This window comes from Diaporthe batatas (assembly GCF_019321695.1).
Source record: "Diaporthe batatas strain CRI 302-4 chromosome Unknown Contig00031, whole genome shotgun sequence".
Lineage (NCBI taxonomy): Eukaryota > Fungi > Ascomycota > Sordariomycetes > Diaporthales > Diaporthaceae > Diaporthe > Diaporthe batatas.
Genome location: NW_025408578.1, coordinates 87,559 through 108,760, shown reverse-complemented (window position 1 = coordinate 108,760; position 21,202 = coordinate 87,559). Strand labels below are relative to the sequence as shown.

The window sequence follows — 21,202 nt, the reverse complement described above, 5'->3', positions numbered from 1 at the left end:
AGGATCCATGACTGATGACTGTTGAGAAGTTGCAGCATTTCCTCAATTGACAGCCCGCTTGGACATGGATTTACATACATATATGCAATATAGATATGTACATATGTACATGTGTGTGTATATTTTCCCTCCCGTCAGAGCAGGATGACTTTGATTGGGCAATGCCAAGGGCCATGTTAGCAGCAGCCGGATGATTGCCAACAAGGACGATGTGATTCGATCACTCGTCTGGGATCGAGTGGGTACCAAGTGCGGACGTACCACCTTGAGGCCAGGACCCGCCCTCTCGGCTCTCCGTTTTCATGTTAGCCTCTGGCCTGGGACGACTACTGGCAGCCGTTGCACTTGCCCACTGCCCGCTGACGTACGGAGCACCTCAACCTGAAGTGCTAGGTACACTCTGTGTAAGCCACCTCGGGCATGCTCGGGGGGAACAAGACCGACCTTGTCATCAGTCTCCCGCAGCTATGGATCTGGTTCGTATATTAAGAAGTAGTGTACGTGCCTATATATACATACGCAGGTATACATACATACATATATACTTGCATACATATATAACAGAAGGGGCTGAGTGTACCCCGTACTTGTATCCCTCCCTGGTCTACTTGTCTACCTAGGTTGCTAGGAGCCCTACACTGTAGAGTAGTGATGGACTGGCCATACGGATAGGTTCCCTCGCACGCTCGAGCGGGCCTTGTCGGTCGGCACTGAGGGGGCATGGGTCATGCTTCCGAGCCCGGCACACGATGCTCATCTGTCCGTGTACGGGGTACACGTAGACTACACAGTACCTGACTTACCACGCGTGTACCTGCGCCCCCGCGCTGTCCAAAACCTGTCCTCCCTCCCCCACACACGATACACCGGCGCCGGCGCAGCAGAGCACAGACACAAGCACAGCATCAGGCACAGGACCAGGCTGGTGGGCCCGCCCGTTGTTGTTGGGGTTGGGTTGGGCTCTCAAGTTCTGCATGTGCTGCATGTGCTCGGCGTGCTCGCTGCTTCCCGGCCACCTCGGCGCCAGCATCCCGTCTGCTCGCCCATGTCTCTGTGCAAAGACCGAACCTGCCTCCGCCTCGTCTCCCATGTGCTTTTCTGCCCTGACACTTAACTTGCAACCTTTGGCATTGCCTTCTGCCCTTGTGCGTGACCACACTTGCACCCAGCTTCCTCCCACCAATTGCATGATCTGAAGCGTCTACTCCCTGACCAAGGCCTAGTCCCGGTTATTTCTCGTTTATACGGCCCTCGGCTGATATCTTTTTGTCGGAATAAGACCTGTGTGTCCTCCTGTCCCACCCTCTGCTGTCATAAACAGCCTTGGACTGCTTATTGCCCCTTCTCCACCCTCCCCTCCCCAACACACATACTCACACACACACACATATATATATATATATATTATAGTAGTTGAGCTGACGTAGAGAAGAGATCTCGCAAGAGAGTCAGACAATAACAAGATGGACGCAAAAGCCAGCAATGGCGATGGGGCCAGGAACCAACCCAGGGACGGTGATTATATCCAATGGGACTGTCTCCCTCCCGGAGGCCCTCTCAACCGGTGGAGCCACAGCATGACCAAGGGTCACGACTATGTTGGAGCTCAGGTCAGTCCTCCAGGCCAGGTCGACCAGGCCACGAACCCGGATATCGTCAGGCTAACACTCGTGCCACCCGCACAAGGCCATGCTCTACGCCGCCGGAGTTCCTGACGACCAGACCATGAGAAACGCTCCTCATGTTGGCATCTCAACTGTGTGGTGGGAGGGAAACCCTTGCAAGTGAGCCAGCCAGCCAGCCCGACAGCCGGCCAGCCAGCTCGTCGTCCCGGACGGTATTCCCTTGAGATTCTGACATGGTACTCCAGCACGCATCGTAAGCACCGGGCATCATTGATGGGACGGCCTCACCTGGCCAAGTGATCATCAGTTCAACAGCCAACAGCTCCGACTGACTGACAGCTACTAGTTATGGACATGGGCAAGATCGTCAAGAGGGCCGTGGAGAAGCAGGGCATGCTTGCCTGGCAGTTTAACACCATTGGCGTTTCGGACGGGATCACGATGGGGAGCGAGGGTAGGTCCATCCATCCATCTATATTCGACAACCTTGGGACTTTGCAGTGGAATTTAGAACCCAGGGCGGTCTGACCAACAAGCTCCACCACCACAGGGATGCGCTACTCGCTCCAGTCGAGGGAGATCATAGCCGACTCGATCGAGACGGTGACCTGCGCCCAGCGCCATGACGCAAACATCTCGATCCCGGGCTGCGACAAGAACATGCCCGGGGTCATCATGGCCGCGGCCCGCCACAACAGGCCCTTCATCATGATCTACGGCGGCACCATCAACAAGGGCCACTCGTCCCTGCTGGACCGCGAGATCAACATATCCACGTGCTACGAGTCCGCGGGGGCCTACACGTACGGCAGGCTGCACGCCAGGTGCCCCAAGGCCAACGGCGACGCCGCCACGCCCGAGGACGTGCTCGAGGAGATTGCGCACCACGCCTGCCCCAGCGTCGGGGCCTGCGGCGGCATGTACACGGCAAACACGCTGGCCACGGCCATCGAGGTCATGGGGCTCTCGCTGCCCGGCAGCTCCTCGTACCCGGCCACGTCGCCCGAGAAGGCCCGCGAGTGCGAGCGCGCGGCCGAGGCCATCGGGGTGGTCATGGCCAAGGACATCCGGCCCAGGGACCTGCTCACCCGGGCCGCCTTCGAGAACGCCCTGGTCCTGACCATGGTGCTCGGCGGCAGCACAAACAGCGTCCTGCACTTCCTCGCCATGGCCGACAGCGCCGACGTGCCCCTGACCCTCGACGACATCGACAGGACGAGCAACCGCGTGCCCTTCCTGGCCGACCTGGCGCCCAGCGGCAAGCACCTGATGGAGGACCTGTACAAGATCGGCGGCACGCCGTCGGTGCTCAAGATGCTCATCGCCGCTGGCCTCATCGACGGGTCCCTCATGACCGTCACCGGCAGGACGCTGGCCGAGAACTGCAGCTCGTGGCCGTCGCTCGACCCGGGGCAGAAGATCATCAGGCCGCTCGACGACCCCATCAAGAAGACGGGCCACCTCCGGGTGCTCAGGGGCAACCTCGCCCCGCAGGGGGCCGTGGCCAAGATCACGGGCAAGGAGGGCCTGTCGTTCACGGGCAAGGCGAGGGTCTTTGACAAGGAGCACGAGCTCAACAGCGCGCTGCAGAGCGGCGAGATCAAGGTGACGGACGGCAACCTCGTCCTGATCGTGCGCTACGAGGGGCCGCGCGGCGGGCCGGGCATGCCGGAGCAGCTCACGGCGTCGGCGGCCATCATGGGCGCCGGGCTCACCAACGTCGCGCTCGTCACGGACGGCCGGTACTCGGGGGCCAGCCACGGGTTCATCGTGGGCCACGTGTGCCCAGAGGCGGCGGTCGGGGGGCCCATCGCCATGGTCAGGGACGGCGACGAGGTCCGCATCGACGCCGTGGAGAACCGCATCGACGTGCTCAACGCCACGGTCGAGGAGCTGAGGGAGAGGCGGAAGAGCTGGAGGCCGCCGGTACAGAAGCCCCTGAGGGGCACCCTGGCCAAGTATGCTCGACTGGTCGGCGACGCCAGCCATGGTGCCGTCACCGACTCTGCTGAGCCCCTGTACAGCGCAGAGTGGTGATGGACCAGCCGGGGGTGGTTGGGGGAGGGTGATTCGGTGTAGAATCTTGATGCTGACAATCCAAAGGCCTGCCTCCGTTAGACAATGTTGGCCTTCGCCTCGTAGGTTGGACGATTCAACTGTCTCCCTGCGGTCCAGAGTTTGGACGACTCGGAGTCCTCCACGCAGCCAGCTTGATGGCATATGCACAAGAGCACAAGCAGAGAAACAAACAAGTCCAATCTTTGGCCCTTGCCAATGCAGTCCGTTCTGATTAATTATATGGCGCCGTTGTGTAATCCAAGAGAGGGGCGGGCACAGCAGCCGCGCCAAGGAGAGTCGAGAGGCACGCAGCAGGGCCGAGATGTGTGTGTGCCTGTCTGTGGGCATATGCCACCAGCTCCTATGCTGCGTCAGACCCGAGACCAGACGAGACCACACAGCTCAAGGACACCCGGCCTCTGCGCCCTGATCCTGCTCGCCCCAGATGCTTGCTTGCTTGCTTGCTCCTCGGCCCTTTTCCCACCGCCCCTTGACTCTATGCAGGACAAGATGCAAGTATGACTGACTGACTGTAATTTCACGGGCAACCCCTTCTGTTTGTATGACATGCGGCCTGGTATAGACGCCGGCCGTTGAAACTTCCCACGCACAGTGCTCGCTACTAATGCGGCTCTTTTGCGGTCGAATATAGACAAATCCCCACATGAATCGTGATGCACAGGTTCCCCTGGCCCGCCTCCCCGGGCCTCTCGAGTCCCAGCCCCCGCGTCATTCCCATCTCTTAGTCGTGACAGCTCCTATCTCGTGTCCGCGTCCGTTCACGTCGTCATCGGGCCATCCGAGGCCTGATGTTGGTAAATCTTTGGTGTGCACACCGAGCCTTTTTTTCTCCCCTCGGCCAGCAGCGCCGGCGTGTTCTGGGCCCTTCTTCTAGTATAGTAGCTTTACCCCTTCTAAGGGCTGGCCCACCCGCCGGCGACGTCGACCCATTCGGCCATACAGCTGCCCTCCTTGCCTTCGACGTCGACGATGTCGGTGTCGCAGCGGCACCGGCAGCCCACGCCGTTCTCCTTTGGCGGGTCCCAGTGCTCCCAGTAGTCATCCTCCTCGATGCGCTTGCGCTCGTCCAGCGTCGTCTTCTCGAGGTACGGCTGCCGGGGCAGTTGCCGCCCAAGGGGCGCGTTGGCCGGGCAGTGCTGGATGGTGGTGTGTCGGTAGCCAAAGTCGCGGAAGTAGTGGATGTCGCGGGGGGACAGCAGGGCACCGGCGGCGAGCGAGTGGATGGGTGCATCACCCCACTGCGGGACAGGTCAGGTCAGCTCGACATCTTGAGACAGGGAGAGACGGGGCCGGGCGGGGAAGGGCACAGGCGCGGGGGTTTGTGCCTTTGGGGCTACTTACGCGTTCCATCCAGAAGCCACCGCTGCGGTCCATCATCTCAAAAAAGTCCTCGTACTCCTTGCTCCTGAAGAAGCTCAGACGGGCGATCTCAAAGTTGGACCAGAAGTGGCACATGTTGTAGCTCTCGCCCTCCATGGCCTCGGGGTCTATGTCGGGCAGGCCGTTGCGGCCAGGCTCGGAGCGGAGGATCTCCTCGGGCAGGGGCGGGGTCTCTGGGTCTTGAGGGGGCTCGTTGCGCTCAGGCTCCGGCTTGGGCTCGACGAACATCTCCCACAGGCCCTTGGAGGTCAGGTTGTTCATGCGCTTGTAGGCCGAGGCGTAGCGCCAGATGTTTGGGACGGTCTCGCGGAGCTCCTTGACGGCGATGGTGAAGCCGTATGTCTTGTTGGCCTCGATCATGGCCAGGAAGGGATCACTATGGAGGAATCAGCATCAGAGAGTAGGGGCGAATAATGAGGGGAAAGAAGGGGGGGGGGGGTTGGCATGGCGCTTCATACTAGGTGATGTCACAGAAGTAGCTGATCTCGGGCTCCAGGCGCCAGTACCACTCGTACTTGGCAAGGAGTGGGTGCTTGTAGAAGAAGCTGTGCGTCAGGTCAGCAAGGGGACGGTGGGACGGTGGGACGGTGGGCCGGTCAATGGTAGGATGGATGGTGAGGGGGGCTCTGAACTGACCCAGAGTAGAACCTGCACATGGCGTGGTAGCTCTCGAGGCCACCGTACATGACGGCGGCGTCGCCCTGCTTGGCGATGCCTTCCTTGGCGACCTTTGGGTCGATCCAGTCGGGGAAGCCCCACATGTCGGGGCCGACCTTGCCAAACTCGACGGGGGCGGAGGTGTAGTTCTTGATGGTGTCCTTGAAGGTCTGGTTGAAGTCGCCGTCGTTGAGGAAGACGTAGGGGTAGTGGTACCAGCGGTTGAAGTGGCGCTCGATGGACTTGACGGACTGGATGACACCATCCAGCTCCTTGTTGCGGGCCAGGACGACGAAGGCGCCGTTGGCCCTGGGCTTGGAGGTGTCTGGCTCCAGGCAGCCCTCGACAAAGACCTTGTCGTACTTCTCGCTGATCTTCCTGATGGCCGGGGGCGCGCCGGCGGGCATCAGTATCCTCCCGGCGGAGCTGGGATGCCTGACAAAGAGGACCAGGATGAGGATGACGACGATGAGAGGGAAGAGGATGACGACGCCAAGGGGTATGGAGATGGCGGAGTTGCCCTTGAGGCGGAGGGGCCTGCGGAAGAAGGCCAGGCGCGACCAGAACCTGCCCGGTTGTGATTTTGACTTGTGAAGCTTCTCGTCTGCGGTTGGGAGGGGCGGGGGCCCAGAGAGGGCCTTCCCAGCCCGGCGGATCAGATCCATGGCGGGCTAGGTGCTATGCCGCGACAGGTATATCCAGGCGGCTATGGCTGGTGTCCCAAGAAGGGGCGCGCGGCCAAAGGGGGCAGGGTGTGAGGCGATGGACCACGGCAGCCAGCTCGAGATGCGGGCGGTCGAGGTCTGTCTATGTGGCTGGCGAGGTTGGCGATAAACGAGCGGCAGGGGACGAAGGATCCCTCTGAGGGACGGTCTGGCTCTCGAACGTCGACAGGAGCGTCGACAGAGGAGTCGACGAGGGGGATTGGAGGTTGGAGCTGATGCGCCTGGCACGCGTTTGTGCTCTGGTTGTCCGGATATTATTGTAGGTACGGAGTATGTGCCCTAGGCAGAGCCCGTTGTCGGGGGCATCGAGTGTGGATGGGTTGTCGATCCGAGCGGGTCGATTCGAACAAGGTCGAGTCGATGGCGGTCGACGTGTTCGTGTCTTGTGTGTGTGTGTGTGTCGAGGTCTTGTTGTTCTGCAGCAGGCCAGAGTGGGTTTGCACCAGAGGTAATAAGCAAGCAAGCAAGCCCGTGGTTTGGAAAAGTGTTGGTGTCCGTTCGTTATCTGGCCAGGTTCCTTCCTGGTCTGGTCTGGTTCCGTCCTGCTGTGCCTAGGCAGGCCTGGGCCTGGGGCTTCTGCTGGCTGGGCTGGCTGGCTGGGGCACACGGGGGAAGTGGGAGACGGGAGACGGGAGACGGACTGCAGTGGGCGCCCATTGGTCGGCTTCTGGAAGGGGACTAGCGCCAGGAGGGAGGGCTCACCTGGTTGGTAGATAGGCGAGATAGGCGGGCTCGAATGTGGGTTCCGGGGTACGTATCTTTTTTCTCCCCTTCTCTTTCTTCATCAGCATCAGCCATTGAGGACCCTGCCATTTCCCTCCGTCCACGCAAGCTGGCAAGCAACCCCCTTTTCGCCCTTGCCACAATCGGACTGGCAGGAGATGAGACTTCAAGCAAGGAGGACTAGGACTGCCAGGACCGTCACCCCTAACCCTGGGCCATGTCTGTCCAGCCGGTCGGTCCATTTTGGTCCATCACGAGCAGCCTCTCGTATTCAGCATTCAACCGTCTGCTGCAGATCGGCCATCTCTCCAGCCCTCCAAGACAACGACTGCCTGCCTGCCTGCCTGCAAAGGCACAGACACGAGCTCGTCCTGATCGCCCACAGCAACACCCGAGACAAGACCATCCGTTTCCGTCTCGTCCCATCCTGACCTGTCGTCCCGTCCCGTCTTCCAAGGCTGTCTTATAGCACTACTCCGTATGCTGCAACAGCCAGGCCAGCCACGCTTGAGGCACCGATCACCACGGCTGCGTGGACAGAGAGAGGCCCCATCCCGTGCTGCCAGCCTGCGGGCCGCTTGCGAGCGAGGCCCACCAGCAGCGGGCCTGGGGCTGGCCACGATCGAGGTCGGCCCTCTCTTAAGGCGACCAACCGGCACGGCACGGCACATGCTGCTGCTGTTCTGAGCTGCTGTTCTGAGCTGCTGTTGTGAGCTGCTGCTATTCTGGGCATGCGGACTTGTAGATGTCTAATCTGTACTCTGCACATGCTTGGCCGTGGCCAAAAAACCGTGGCCCGCCCGCCAACCTGCGTCCATCCTCCTCGCTCATGCACTCGACACGGACCACGATGCCACGATGCCACGATGCTACTCAGCATTCTCAAGGGCTGTCGGTTCGCCTCCTCTGCGGGCAGTGGGCATGGCATCCGGCCATCGTTGATGCCTGCGCCTGGGCGGCTACTGGGCCTTGTGGTGGATCGCCGAATTCCCCGTCGCCTCCCCGCCCTGGCTAAATTTGGAAACCGACAACTAACTTCTCACCTCGGGGGCCGCCGGGGTCCCAGCCAGCACGGGGGGTTTCCTGTCCTGCTGTAGGCTCCGGTACGCGGGGCGCATTTCTCTGGTTCCCTCCGGAGATCGAGTGCTCGATGCTGCGCTGCGTTGCGTGAGATGCGGAGCGCCCGAAGATTAGGTGTGCCTGGCTCAACTCAGCCCCGAATTCTTCTTGTACTCGGTGCTCTTGTCTCTCGTCTCTCGTCTCTTGGTCTCGGTATGTTTTCATCCATCCCCCCTCACCTTCTCGGTGTGCGTGTGTGTCTGTGTACTTGCAGTTGGGTGTGTGTGGAATATATTTGTCTGTCTGTTTCATCCCCCAACCACCCACAGAGAGCGACAACCTGCGACAGCCGGGGCAGCCAGGGCTGCCAGGGCAGTCAGCAAAGGCCCGCAGTCCACTCGAAACAAGCCGCCCTGTGAGCTCCTGCAGGCGCACGTTGAGTCTCGCGTTTCACATCCACTCTGGCCCGCAGCGCCGCGCCCGGCCACCCCTGCTCGCCCGCTCGCCTACCAACGGGCACGTCGCATCCAAGCTTTTGGCTCCCTGTGCTCCCTGTGCTCCTTGTGCTCCTTGTGCCACTGACCGCCGCTGTGGGCTCGCCGCACGGGGCACCAACTATCTCTCTCGTTCAATAATCCATATTCCTTCCGTCCTGCGATCAAGGGCCAGCGCTCGTGGTGTTATATATATCTACATACATATATTCATGTGGCCCCCTGCCCACCCCTCATCTCCCTTTCTGAATCTTGTTTCAACTCTCTCTCTCTGTCTCTCTCTTTCGCCCACCAACTGTTTCCTAATCCTAAATCCATCTCCCATTTGTTTGCAAAGCCAGAAAATAGTAACAAGAGAAAAAGGCATTTTCTTACCTTTTATCCCACTATAAATCCCAGTCTCGTCTGTTTCCAACCCGTCTCTGCAATAATCCCTCCATCTGGTCATGGAGTTCGCAAACCACCCATCCGCACCTTTCATCGCCGACGCTGTCTCCGAGCAGGACTGGGCCCGCCAGCATGTCGACCAGCAAACACACATGACCGACTCCAAGGGCTCTGGCCTACTGCCGCTGAGGAGGAGATCTGCTGTCGCCCTGAAGCGTAGGGCGAGCAGTGACGCAAGGCACAGGCCCGAGGACAGCCCCTCGGGTGTCAGCAAACGCAGGCGCGTCGAGAGGCCCGTACGTGTCACCAGCAAGCCACTGAGCCCCGCGGACAGGGCCAGGTCCGCCGCCGACTGGGAGCAGATGCTCAAGCTCTCCACCAACAACCTGCAGGGCCTCTACGCCGGCATGATGGACAAGAACCCAGCCCCGGCCGCGGGGCTGCTGCTAGGAGACAGGTTCCCCCAGCGCGTGGCAGACAGCGACCGCAACCTCATGGCCTCCAGGGCCATGCATCACGCTGCGGGCTGCTGCAGCGAGGGAGGCCTAGACGACGACGACGCCTGCTCGTCCAGCTCGGGCGAGGACACGGCGGACTGGGCCGAGTCCGACAGCTCCTCGGATGACCAACCCGCCACCCCCGACACGGCACAGATGGACGAGGACAGTGACGTCGACGGCGAGCTTGGCATCTTCAATTTCCACATGGCGGGTGCCTCATAGGCCGGCGGCCAGAAATTCCATCATCACACGGCCAGTGAAGGGCACAGCCAACCCCACGTCAAATAGCCTGAAGAGTCACGGGCTCTGTCCGTGGCTTGTCGTGCTCTTGAGGCCATGGAGCCAGCCGTGAAATTTCTCTTGTGTCTTGTGGTGCAGAAGGGGTGTTTTTGGGAGGCGGGCGGTTTACACAACATAAAAGCTGCGGGGGTGTGGACCGGCATAGACGGTGCATGACCGGAACTTTGGAAAATGGAGAACACGCTGGTGTAATTCTGGCGTGAGACCACGTGCGCGTTGGTGAGCGTAAGCGTTGGGTGCGAGGATTGGCGTTTGGGGGCCTTTTGACTACTTTTCATATAGAAGATACCCTTCCCGCATGGGAGCAATTGTAATCGAACATGACTTGCACAAGACACTGGTATGTGCCGGGCCCAGGGGCCACATGATCCCGAAGTGATAACAGGGCCGGCTTACGCTCTCTCTCTCTCTCTCCCCCCCACAAATACTCTCACAAATATTCTCACAAACACACTCATACACACACGCACACAAACCCTTTTAACCACCCCCTCCCCCCCCTCAGGCTCTCTTGGCCTTGGCCATCATCTCCTGGTCCTGTGCCCAGCGGTCCCTGATGACATCCAGCAGGGACTTCTCGTAGGCCCAGGCCGGGGCCAGGTCCATCGCGGCCTGCTGCAGGGCGTGGGGGAAGTAGCCGACGATGTTGGGGCGGCCGCAGCCGACGCGGGCCAGGGCGGCACGGGCCATGGTGGCGGCGTCGGGCTCGAACAGGGAGACGGGGTGGGAGTTGTAGGCGGTGGCGGTGACCTCGCCGACGCGCACGAACAGGACCTCGAGGTCGCGGTGGCGGCCCTGGAGGACCAGCTCGCGGTGGAGGATGCGCGAGGCGGTGTCGGCAAACTTCTTGCTCGAGGCGTACGAGCCGAGCATGGGCATGCCCATGTCGGACAGGGAGCCGATGTTGATGATGAGCGAGGGCCCGTTGCGCAGGAGCTGGGGCACGAGGCGGGCCTGCATCAGCAGCGGGAAGACGGCGTTGAGGTTGATGTTGCCGACCAGGCGGGCGTCGGGGCAGTCCTGGATGAACTGGTAGACGGGGTTGACCACGCCGCCGCCGGCGTTGTTGATGAGCACCGTGAGGTTGATGTCTGCCAGCGAGGCGGCGATGGCCTCAAAGTCGACGGCCTGGTGAGCCTGGTGAGCCTGGTGACGACCACCCGGACTGCTGGCCCCCGCAGGACGACGACAGCTGCTGCAGGCTATCTCGGAGCCGTCGGCGATGACGGATCGGAACTGGCGCTGGGGGAAGGCCCCGGCCAGCTCGTCCACGACCCGGCCCAGCTTGGAGGGGTTGCGGCCGTGCAGCACGACGTTGAAGCCGCGGGCGGCCAGCTGGTGGCAGAACTGCTTCCCGATGCCGTCCGAGGCACCCGTGACCAGGGCCCATGGCGGCTTGCCGTCTGTGTCGTGGAGGTAGCGGTCAAGCCGCGATGGCCGGAGGAAGGGCGAGACGAAGCTGGCGACGCGGTAGATGAGGCTGGCGAGGGAGAGCAGGCCGGCCCACGAGCACAGCGCCCAGATGTCCATGGCGTTCGGGGGTTTGACTGCTCAAGGGGTGATTTGGTGAGACCAATATGGTTTAATTGGTATGTTGTGGATGATATACGGTCAACGCTATATGGTGTGCACAAGTTACACGGACTCTTGACTACGGCAGCGCCATTCATTGAACCCCTTGAGGACCATTGTCGGCCCGGAGGTATCTACTACTAGTAGTATACTTATTAGTGTATATATGGTGTTGTGTGTTAGAACGTTATTGTTCGTAACTGTTGCAGGCAAACCTAGAATATCAACGGCCCTCCCAACACGGCAAGATCCCGAGGTCAACATGTAACATGGATCAGGCACAAAGGTATTATTACCCCGTGCGCTAATAACAAGACTAAGAACATCAATCACAGACCAACAGTGACCCTGCTCCACACTGTCAAAGCTCAAGCTTCAGACACGCCCCCACCTCGATGATCCGATCCATATGGTTACTGTTATATCCACTTATTACCCGCCCTTCCCACGATGCCGATGACGCTCCGTCCGAGCTGGTAGCCCGCCCACATGTACCCCTCTTCCTCTCCATCTCCGTCATGGAGACCTGGCCACGCTTGCCATGTATCCTACGCATGTACCTGGGTAGCTGGATGCCGTGGCTGGCATCCATGACAGTAGGTAGGGTAGTGTTTATACATGATCATGATACTGATCCGGAATGACCTCTTCCCACCGGAGTTAACTATCCACTTACTTATCTCCACATCTGTTCATCCATTCCTCCTTGGTCCAAAAGCATCTACCAATCAACAGTGTTCATCAAGAGATAACGCCATCTCTCTCTTCATATAAATACCAAGAGATATATATATACACATACCTCAGTATATACCGCTCGAGTGCTTTTTAGTACCTGGGTATACACACACACATTTACACTCACCCAGGTATATAGACACATCTCTGCCCGCCATGCCTCTCGTCGCAGCAGCCCCCACCCCGCGCGTCATCCTGGGCCTCATGACCTTTGGCACTGACGAGGCCACCGGTGCCCGCATCACTTCCGTGCCTGAGTTTGCAAAGATCCTCGACCTCTACCAACAACGTGGCTACAGCGAGGTCGACACGGCACGGGTCTACATTGGCGGCCAGCAGGAGGCCTTCACCCGCGAGGCCGGCTGGAAGGAGAGGGGCCTCACCCTGGCCACAAAGGTCCAGTATCCGGGCGCGCCGGGCGACAACACTGCCGACAAGGTCATCGCCAGCGTCGAGACCAGCCTCAAGGAGCTGGGCACCGACTGTGTTGACCTCCTGTACCTCCATGCCGCCGACCGCGCCACGCCCTTTGCCGAGACCCTCGAGGCCCTCGACAAGCTGCACAAGCAGGGCAGGTTTGTCAGGCTGGGCATCTCCAACTTCACCGCCTTCGAGGTGGCCGAGATCTGCCTGACGGCCAAGTACAACGGCTGGGTCCGGCCCACCGTCTACCAGGGCATGTACAACGCCATCACGCGCTCCATCGAGACCGAGCTGGTCCTCGCCTGCCGCCGCTACGGCCTGGACATTGTCGTCTACAACCCCATCGCCGGCGGCCTCTTCTCCGGCAAGATCAAGTCCAAGGACTTCACCCCGGCAGAGGGCCGTTTCAGCGACACCGCCTCCAGCGGCAAGATGTACCGCGGCCGTTATTTCCGCGACTCCACCTTCAACGCCCTGCAGGTCGTCGAGAAGGCCGTCGAGCCCCACGGCCTGTCCCTCGTCGAGACCGCCCTGCGCTGGGTTGTCCACCACTCCAAGCTCAACATCAAGGACGGCAACGACGGCATCATCATCGGCGTCTCCAGCATCGACCAGCTGGCCAACAACCTCGACAACATCGAGAAGGGGCCCCTGCCCGACGACGTCGTCGCCGCCCTCGACGAGGCGTGGAAGATCTCAAAGGTTGACTCCGTACCCTACTGGCACGGCGAGGTCAAGTATCACTACGACACCAAGCAGGTCTTGTTCGCCCCGGGCGCCAAGTGAGCTGCCCGCAAGGCGTGGGCGGCTGCCGGCGAGAAGAGCTGTCCAGGGCTGTGGCAGCAAGGACCATCAGTCCCTCCCTCCTTCGTATTATGTAGGACATGCTGCTGCTGCTGCTGCACTTGCGCGGCCGAACGGGGCGTTCGTCAAGGATCACTCCTGGCTGCACAATTCTGAGATAGATGGCATCCCCTCCTTGCGCACCGCGGCCGGGGTTGCGTGGATAAAGACATCCTATTCGATTTGTTTTCTTGCATCAGTACCCGTGTCACGAGTGCTCGGAGCTTCATACCCGTGTTCAGCAACTCCTCAACATGACTCACACGGAGATCCTGTTCGTGACCTTTTCCGGTCTTTCCTCCCGACTTCTCAAAGCCTCTTGTCGCGTCTCGCAGTTTCTTGGCCTGCCTCGGCCAGACATTGCTCTGCATTCACAGGTCAGCCACCTCTCTCCCCGGCCATGTAAGCAAAAGGGGGGTGCTAAGCCTGATGACTTACATCCTCAACCGTGTCTCTCATGATGTAGCGAACAATGGTGACCTGTTCCGTCTGTCCCAGCCTCTGAGCTCGCCCGAACGCCTGCTGCTCAAGCTGCGGGTTCCACTGCGGCTCCAGGAGATAGATCCTTGACGCGACCGCGAGGTTGAGTCTGGGAAACAATAAGCATGAGTTTGGCCCACAACTTGACCAACCCTCTCCGCATTTCACAACTCACCCAACTGCTCCTGTCCCCAGCGTCATCAGGAGTATATGGGCATCATCAGTAGACCGGAATCTATCCAGAATCTGTCGTCGTTGGCTTAGTGGGAGTGAGCCGTGGATCATAAAACAGCCCAATCCCTGGGCCTCCAGGAGCTGGCTGACGAGATCGAGTGTCGTCTTCCAAAAGGAAAATACGATACTGGTGCCGGGTTCTGTGTCAGCCATTGATGAGTTCTCGGGCGCACTTCTGCGTTTGGTCCGTTTGACTAACCTTTTCACGGCCACCTGGGCCTGGATATCTTCCACAAAGGCACGCAGCTTGGACGGGTACACTGGCCCTTGGGATGGGCCGGCGAGGCCAGGGGCAGACGTGTCCTGTTCCTCGAACTCCTTCATACTGTGGAGTATGCCCTGGATGCTGGAGCCACTATCCCCCTCGGCGCAGCGAGGGCACTGCTTCTTACTGCTGAGCCCCACGGCGCAGTCTCTGCAGGCGAGGTGAGAACATGGCTCCAGCGGGCAGCCACCGTCTGTATCGGGGACGCGGCTGATGGAGTATATTGTGCGCGAGCACAGAACACACGACGCCTGGCCTGTCTGCTGGAGACAGCTCAGCACCTCGTCCGCGTCGAACGGCATTCTTGATGCGCCCCGGCCCATAAAACCGTTGTTGCAGAAGAGCCGCAGCTTCAGTATCCCCTGCAGCATACGTGTGCTGCTGCCTCTTGTCGTGTGCCCGCTGACGTCCATGTCGACGTGTCTTCGGAGCTGGTCCAGCAGCTCCACATAGTCTCGCCTCTCGGTCGATGTGAGCGACAAGACCCTCGTCTGGAGGATGGGGTCGGACAATCCAGCTACATCCTTGGTCCGCCGGAGACAAATCGAGTTCAAGAGGAGTCTTAGGTTCTTGAACGAATTTCGAGTGCCCTGGCGGGCCTGGCTGAGCAGGTACCTGCGGAATGTCGAGGGCTTTTCCAGCATAGGGACACGCAAGAAAGAAATGAGTGCGCCAAGATCCTCCACAGAGTTCTGGATAGGCGTGCCGGTCAGACACCAACGATGCTGTGCGGCAAGGTTGAAGACTACATGGAACTGCTTGGTTGTGGTGTTGCGGATCTCGTGGGCTGCCGGTGGATTAGATTGATCCAATGGGTCAGCGCCTGACTATTGCTCACCTTCATCCAACACTATTCTAAACCATTCCACACTGTTGAGAATACCCAGACCTCGGTCCGGCTCGCTAGCCAGTGTTGCGTAGGTCGAGAAGACCACGTCTCGCTCAAAGAGCAGGTTTGCGTCTTGCTGTCTCTGTCGGCCGTGATACTTGTAGAATGTCATGTGTCCGGGGTAGATATGTCTATGGTCTCGTTCAGTATGCAAAGGGATCTTCCAAATCCAGGGCTGACTGGCCTCGTCTTACTTTCGTATCTCATCAACCCAACTATCTATGAGAACTACAAGACGCCGCATAGCATAAAGAGGTCAGTGTTCTACATCACCGATAATCACGCTCATATTCTAAGATTTATAAGGCAAGTTGCTGACTCACGAGATGATGGTGCAATGACCAAGGTAGCTTTTGATCGCCGCCGTTCACTGTCGAATGTGCCGTCTTCGGGGCCTCTCGTTGCAAAGTCCGAGGCGCGATCAAGTGATGCCGCTATAGTTGCCAACGCAACAATAGTTTTTCCCACCCCCATCTCGTCGGCGAGAATTCCCCCCTTGGTATCTGACCGATGTGGTCTTCTAGCACCGATGATGGTGTGCTCATAACTGTGATGGAGCCAATTTCCTCTCTGGTCAGTCTGGGAGAGATATTCATGACTGTATCATGTTGCAATGGCTCTGGGTTACACGTCACTGGCATGACATGCACTGGCTCACATTTGTTCTCCGTGCTCATCCTCGGCTTCTGCCCACAATGTGAGTTCAGGCGGCAGCTTTCCAGACTCGCGCCTGGAGATAAAGTCTAGTGCTTCCATCTGGTAGCTGTATGAAAAATCATTACTGCGTCAGCCATGTCCTTCACTGGCGTGTGATCGCAAAGGTACTCCGAAGTGTCAGGCCAACATACTCTTTGAGTTGTGACTTCAACGCCATTGCGCCAGCTTTTTTGCTCAAGATTGCATGGTGAGAAAGCGAGCTGAGAACATTACTGATCTCCGTAGCATTGTCACCCTGCTCAGGTACCGGCGTCGCAGGGCTTTGGGATCCCAATCCTCGGTCCGCTGCGTTAACCTGAGTATCCATCTCAAACCTCGGCGTCTCCTGGACCGGACCCAAGCCCAACAATCCCTCCACATGCAGGAAGTGGGGATTATAGTACGTGACGTGTTCCATCTCGCTTGTTGGCTGTTGTAGATATACCCCGAACGAGGAGAGCACCTCTCCGGCCTTGGTGGCACCTGCTCTGTTACCGTAGACGTTAACGCCCACCTTTACAGTAGTCTCGCCTTTCGCCCGGGATTCAAGAAACCGCCCGTGATTGATCAGCCCTTCGAGGTGAACCCCTTCTATTTCAGAAAGATGGTGCATATATTGAGAGGATGTTTTGTTGAAGACGGCAAACACGGTATCGTGGGAAGTGAGTCCGTAAGCCAGGCCTTGGGCAACAACAGGGTGGCGATCGAATGACAAGGGCTCACCGCTATCGTTTCCAGCATCAGGCCATTGGCGTACTCGTATTGTCGCGTCAAGTATCTATTTACTGAACTTCAACTCGGGTGCCCATCGTTGTAGGGCCGATATGATACAACTCACGGTGCCGTAACACAAGGGGGACGCTTCTTCGGCCAGTTTGCTCGGCGGGCACACTTCCGCAGTATCGAGGTCATGCTCATCACCTGGATCGGACAGTAATCGTTTGCGCTTTAGCGATTTATCGTGGTCATCCATGGTTCCTCAACAGTAGAGATCGTTTGGAATTCTGCCAGCGACTGGCCAGATCACCTTTCGTGGGTTGATATCCTGTAAATGACAAGCGCTGCTGTCGATGAGCAATCCCAGAAGCACGTTTACCTTTAGTAATACTCCAGAGCTTTCAAGTGGGACAATAATACATTGACGAACAGGTCCAAATGACGGGTATGCTCAATGTCCTGCTTGAAGCAGAGCCTCAATAAGACAACCCCCGGCGATCTGCCAGGGTAGTACACACCCGTCTAAGTAGAAGAATAACCACGGTGTGGTACGTACTCATGACATGAGAGGGAACCGGGGTGAGACAAGCACATCTGGTCGTGGCGAAGCTGCCTATCCAGGTTGTGCAAGTCAGCACTAATGTATGATAAGCCACGACCAACTCCCGAAACCAATGGGTGGCCATGGACAACACCTCCCGAGAATTTTCCAGTTCAAATGATCAAGAGCCTCAGAGCCTCACTCTTTGCTGAGCCTTTTCCAACGATCAGTCCGGCACAGCGGAATGCACGAGGAACCAATCATAAGTCCCCACCACCACCTCCTCGCCATTTCTGAGGCGTTTGTGACGGCGCCGACAAGTTGCTGAGCCCTTGGTTGTAAAATTTCCGCAAACACGCCTGGCCGGCCGCTGTCCTGTGGTGACTCTGCAGTGTGTCGGCCCTGACGAACTTCCTCCCACACCCCCACTTCTGCCCATCCGAGAGCTCACCCCCGCAGACGAAGCCTGGTGCCTCGTGCGTCTTCTCGTGCCTGTTCCTGTCGCTGGCCCTGGCAAAGGCCAGGTCGCACATGCCGCAGCAGAACCTGCGTTCGTCGCTGTGTGTGGCCATGTGGGACTCGAGGTTGAACTTTTTCCTGAAGACCTTGGAGCACACGCTGCATGTCCAGTCGCGGACCTGTCGCCGCTTGGCTTTTGGTGCCAATGTGTACTCCTGTCTGTCTTTTTCTCGGGCTGGCCGTGCGGTGCCATTTTGGACACTTGTTTCATCAAGGCTTGGGAACTCGTCGTCTCCTGGGGCCATGTGTGTATCCTTGATATGCCGTTGCAAGTCTCCGCTAGATGCCATCCCGAGTGCGGACCTTGGGCAACCCACCACCGTGCAGCGGAACGGGAGAAGGTGCTTGTAATGGTGCTGCTCTCTCTGCTCTGCCGTCTCAAAGCCGTCGTAGAAGTAGCGGCAGCTGAGTCTGCTACACTTGAACGGATTGGGCCCGTACATGGCCGCCAGTGCTTCTGCCTCCCCAGCCGGCCCGCTCCTGGCGCCCTCGATGGCTCTTTCGAGCTCAAGGCGTATGCTGCTGACGATAAGGCCAAGGTCCAGTGCCCTGTCCGACTCCCTGGTCTCGCCGAAGAAAGTGAGCTCCTTGCGAGCCCATACTACCGCCTGTTCGAGGTCGTGGAACCGTGTGAGGCCTTCAAACGCCTGGAGTCTCTTCTTATTTCCTTGAGAAACCGGCAACTGCTTTGTGGGCGCCGTGAAGTGCTGTTCCAGTAGGGCCGTCAATGATTCGCTCAAGTCCTCGACCATGGCATCTCCTTGGTTGGCACCAGATGCCGCCTCCTCAACATGGCGCACCCAGTAGGCCACCGCATAGTCCATGAAGCCATAACAGCCCCCGAGCACCAGATTTGTGAGGCCCGGTGTGCCCAGACGAAAGCCCGGCATATTCAGGTAGTCCACGTTCAGGTTGGCCAGCTCCAGTTCAGCAGATGAAAGGTCGATGTGCTTGCTTGTAGAGACATAGCTGGCAGCCGGCGTCAGCCTCGGGGATCAGCTGCGGAGTTAGGCAAGGTTGACTCCAGGGAACAACAGACTCACGATCTTGCTGTCGAGTGCACAAAGTCAACCCATCCATCTCTTGATATAGCCACCAGCGAGCCACAGAGATCGTTGGGCGCTTTCCGAAAGCGCCGGCGTTCCCATTCTACACGCTGTGCGTCCAAGTTGATGGCCTGGGCGCATTGGATCTCATGCCATCGCAGTGGTCGCTTGGCGTAGCACAGCCAGCCAAAAATAAACCTTGAGGCTTCCCTCTCACTAGCCGAGGCCCTCTCAAACAGCCTTGCCAGGATTCGATCATATCTAAGCAGTCGCGTGTGTTGTTAGGTTCCTTGTGTGGGTTTTAAAGAAACTGTGATCATACTGACGCATCGCCTAGCTGCGTGGGTATTCTCTCGTCTTGCAGCTCGTCCTCAATTTCTTCCACTGTCGTCTGTTGTTTCAGGTTGAATGCCATCAGCTGTACGATGAGGATCATACCTACGAGTCCGTTCCAGTGATGTGAGTATATGTCTAGGCATGGTGGAAACATATGGTGCTGAGAAACCACATACCACCAGCAGCCCTAATCATCTTGGCAGCCATGTCTGCCCGCATGTCGTCCGAAAGCTCGAACATTGACTGGATCTGGCCGGCTTCATGTAGGCTGTATTTCTTGATGTCGTCTTCTACATCTGCAGGCTGAATCTTGAGGGTGGTGATACCATCGAAATCTTTGCGAGCGATGCCATCGTCCTGGCTGACAAAGAGGCACCTGATACGATCCAGATGTGGAGGCTCCAGATTTTCTACAATATCTCGGAAGAACGAAGTAATTGCCTTGCGTTCATCTCTTGCGCACTCGTCTATGCCGTCGAGCACGATGTAGACTTTTGCACAGTTCAGCAATGACACCCTCAGGAGCTCCTCGATGTCCTGTACCTTGCTCAGGACTGCCTCGCTACTCTTGGAGAATTTTTCGTAGAAGAAGGGGGACAGGACATCCTGGTGGCACCTCAGCAGCTCGGACAAGAAGCTGCGTGCAATCGAGATGAAGTCATTCCGGCCATTGTCCTTGCTCCTGCAGTAGAAGAACAAGAGTGTCGGCGCTTGGGGTAAGAGCCTCACTTGCTCGACTACGAAGGAAGTCAGGACACTTTTACCTAGCAAATGGCATGTCAGCCCTGGGTTACAAAGGGTATGTGCAGAAGGACAGGTTGCATATCCCAGCCGTAACCTACCAGCCCCGGGCACCCCGTTGATCCACAACAGAGGTGGGATGGCTGGGAAGGCCGGGTCCATCCACTCAACGAAGGCCTGCTTGCCCAACAACCAGCTTCCGCTGCCAGGACAGTCTCTGCGGGCTCTCGCATAATGGTACTGGTCATTTTCGGCGTTTCTGGCCTGGGAACTGGCATGTTCTGGTGATCTCAGCCAGGTGTACATCACGCGGAGCCTGTGGGCGTCGTGCTGCTGACCGTCAGCCTGCCGGTCTCTGCGGAACTCGTCTATCTGTGCTAGAGTAGCTTGGTTCTGGACCAATATGGCGTGGTCGTGAATGTTGGCGATCAACGGGTCGAAGCGGGTCTTGTATGGCTTCCAAGTGGCTTGAAATAGTTGTTTGAGCACTACTCGGCCCCGTGCTGGTGTCAGCCTCTGACGAAAACACCCATTGTTCAGCAGCACCCAGCAGGGAGTCCCAACGTACTCGGCTGCTTGAAGTATTTCATGGCCAGTCGGTGGAACTCGAAGATATCCTTGTATACTAGACCAAGGACCCTACGCACAGCCGTGTCCTGCAGGAAGAGGCGTTCGGTGTGGAGTAGCTGCGGGAGGCTGTCGCCAATCTTCCCGTACATGTCACAGAGGTCGTGTAATGCGTCGGCCCACGAACTTGAAATCTAATATCCAGTATTGCATGTCATCAGCCCAAGGCCTTTTGCGAAACACGACGGGGCCGGGGGCATCATTGATGTTGGTCGCACCTGCAACAAGAACTTCATCGGCCCCTACAAGTGGTCAGCCACAGACAGACATGGGCAGATATTTAACCACCCGGAAGGGCGCACGCATACCCAGACGAAAGCAACGAACTCGCTGCTATTTGCAAAGACCTCGACGACCTTGCCAATCTGGGCCATGGCCTCGAGGAAGGGCTTCAGGCGTGCCAGATTCCTGCCGCGCCTCTGCTGCAACGATCGCCTCTGAAGGTGTTCGATCTCTCTGAGAAGGTCCTCAAAATCCACAAGCTTGAAGGCTTCCCTTTCGGCATGGTCCAGCCCGTCTTTGAATTGCTTGAGAGCCGAGACAAAGGGTGAGGAATCACTGGGGTCCGACATGGTGGGCATTCGATCAGGTCAGGATCCTCGGCAG

General features: G+C 58.4%; 8 protein-coding genes across 8 annotated transcripts; 3 read left to right on the top strand and 5 right to left on the bottom strand.

Annotated features, from left to right (window-relative positions):
* Nucleotides 1-586: 586 nt before the first annotated feature.
* KVR01_013760 (uncharacterized protein) lies at nt 587-3,902 on the top strand. The gene is made up of 3 exons (XM_044781617.1): nt 587-1,784; nt 1,871-1,878; nt 1,972-3,902. Exon 3 carries the CDS (start codon nt 2,178-2,180, stop codon nt 3,660-3,662), a length of 1,485 nt encoding a protein of 494 aa, XP_044637298.1. The 5' UTR covers nt 587-1,784; nt 1,871-1,878; nt 1,972-2,177; the 3' UTR covers nt 3,663-3,902.
* A 695-nt stretch (nt 3,903-4,597) lies between these two features.
* Nucleotides 4,598-6,406, bottom strand: KVR01_013736 (uncharacterized protein; the record flags this gene model as incomplete). Its single annotated transcript, XM_044790156.1, has 4 exons — nt 4,598-4,942; nt 5,046-5,460; nt 5,543-5,629; nt 5,721-6,406. 4 exons carry the CDS (start codon nt 6,404-6,406, stop codon nt 4,598-4,600), a joined length of 1,533 nt encoding a protein of 510 aa, XP_044637274.1.
* A 904-nt stretch (nt 6,407-7,310) lies between these two features.
* KVR01_013727 (uncharacterized protein) lies at nt 7,311-10,264 on the top strand. The gene has a single exon (XM_044787851.1). It carries the CDS (start codon nt 9,189-9,191, stop codon nt 9,849-9,851), a length of 663 nt encoding a protein of 220 aa, XP_044637265.1. The 5' UTR covers nt 7,311-9,188; the 3' UTR covers nt 9,852-10,264.
* A 117-nt stretch (nt 10,265-10,381) lies between these two features.
* Nucleotides 10,382-11,742, bottom strand: KVR01_013729 (uncharacterized protein). The gene has a single exon (XM_044785358.1). The coding sequence runs from the start codon at nt 11,457-11,459 to the stop codon at nt 10,431-10,433; it is 1,029 nt and encodes a 342-aa protein (XP_044637267.1). The 5' UTR covers nt 11,460-11,742; the 3' UTR covers nt 10,382-10,430.
* A 653-nt stretch (nt 11,743-12,395) lies between these two features.
* KVR01_013722 (uncharacterized protein) lies at nt 12,396-13,448 on the top strand (the record flags this gene model as incomplete). Its single annotated transcript, XM_044785770.1, has 2 exons — nt 12,396-12,725; nt 12,777-13,448. 2 exons carry the CDS (start codon nt 12,396-12,398, stop codon nt 13,446-13,448), a joined length of 1,002 nt encoding a protein of 333 aa, XP_044637260.1.
* A 150-nt stretch (nt 13,449-13,598) lies between these two features.
* On the bottom strand, nt 13,599-17,042 carry KVR01_013761 (uncharacterized protein; the record flags this gene model as incomplete). The annotated part of the gene is made up of 11 exons (XM_044790703.1): nt 13,599-13,679; nt 13,769-13,870; nt 13,944-14,094; nt 14,161-14,346; nt 14,419-15,271; nt 15,323-15,504; nt 15,568-15,601; nt 15,697-15,920; nt 16,032-16,136; nt 16,222-16,847; nt 16,908-17,042. The coding sequence occupies 11 exons, from the start codon at nt 17,040-17,042 to the stop codon at nt 13,599-13,601; spliced, it is 2,679 nt and encodes an 892-aa protein (XP_044637299.1).
* A 545-nt stretch (nt 17,043-17,587) lies between these two features.
* On the bottom strand, nt 17,588-18,670 carry KVR01_013720 (uncharacterized protein; the record flags this gene model as incomplete). Its single annotated transcript, XM_044785650.1, has 1 exon — nt 17,588-18,670. The coding sequence occupies one exon, from the start codon at nt 18,668-18,670 to the stop codon at nt 17,588-17,590; it is 1,083 nt and encodes a 360-aa protein (XP_044637258.1).
* Nucleotides 18,671-19,363: 693 nt separating this feature from the next.
* KVR01_013758 (uncharacterized protein) lies at nt 19,364-20,688 on the bottom strand (the record flags this gene model as incomplete). Its single annotated transcript, XM_044786096.1, has 5 exons — nt 19,364-19,589; nt 19,692-19,852; nt 19,926-19,985; nt 20,084-20,436; nt 20,538-20,688. The coding sequence occupies 5 exons, from the start codon at nt 20,686-20,688 to the stop codon at nt 19,364-19,366; spliced, it is 951 nt and encodes a 316-aa protein (XP_044637296.1).
* Nucleotides 20,689-21,202: the final 514 nt, after the last annotated feature.

Excerpts from the sequence above, each read along its gene's own strand:
- KVR01_013760 (XM_044781617.1), top strand. The coding sequence starts at position 2,178 with ATGCGCTACTCGCTCCAGTCGAGGGAGATCATAGCCGACTCGATCGAG.
- KVR01_013727 (XM_044787851.1), top strand. The coding sequence starts at position 9,189 with ATGGAGTTCGCAAACCACCCATCCGCACCTTTCATCGCCGACGCTGTC.
- KVR01_013729 (XM_044785358.1), bottom strand. The coding sequence starts at position 11,459 with ATGGACATCTGGGCGCTGTGCTCGTGGGCCGGCCTGCTCTCCCTCGCC.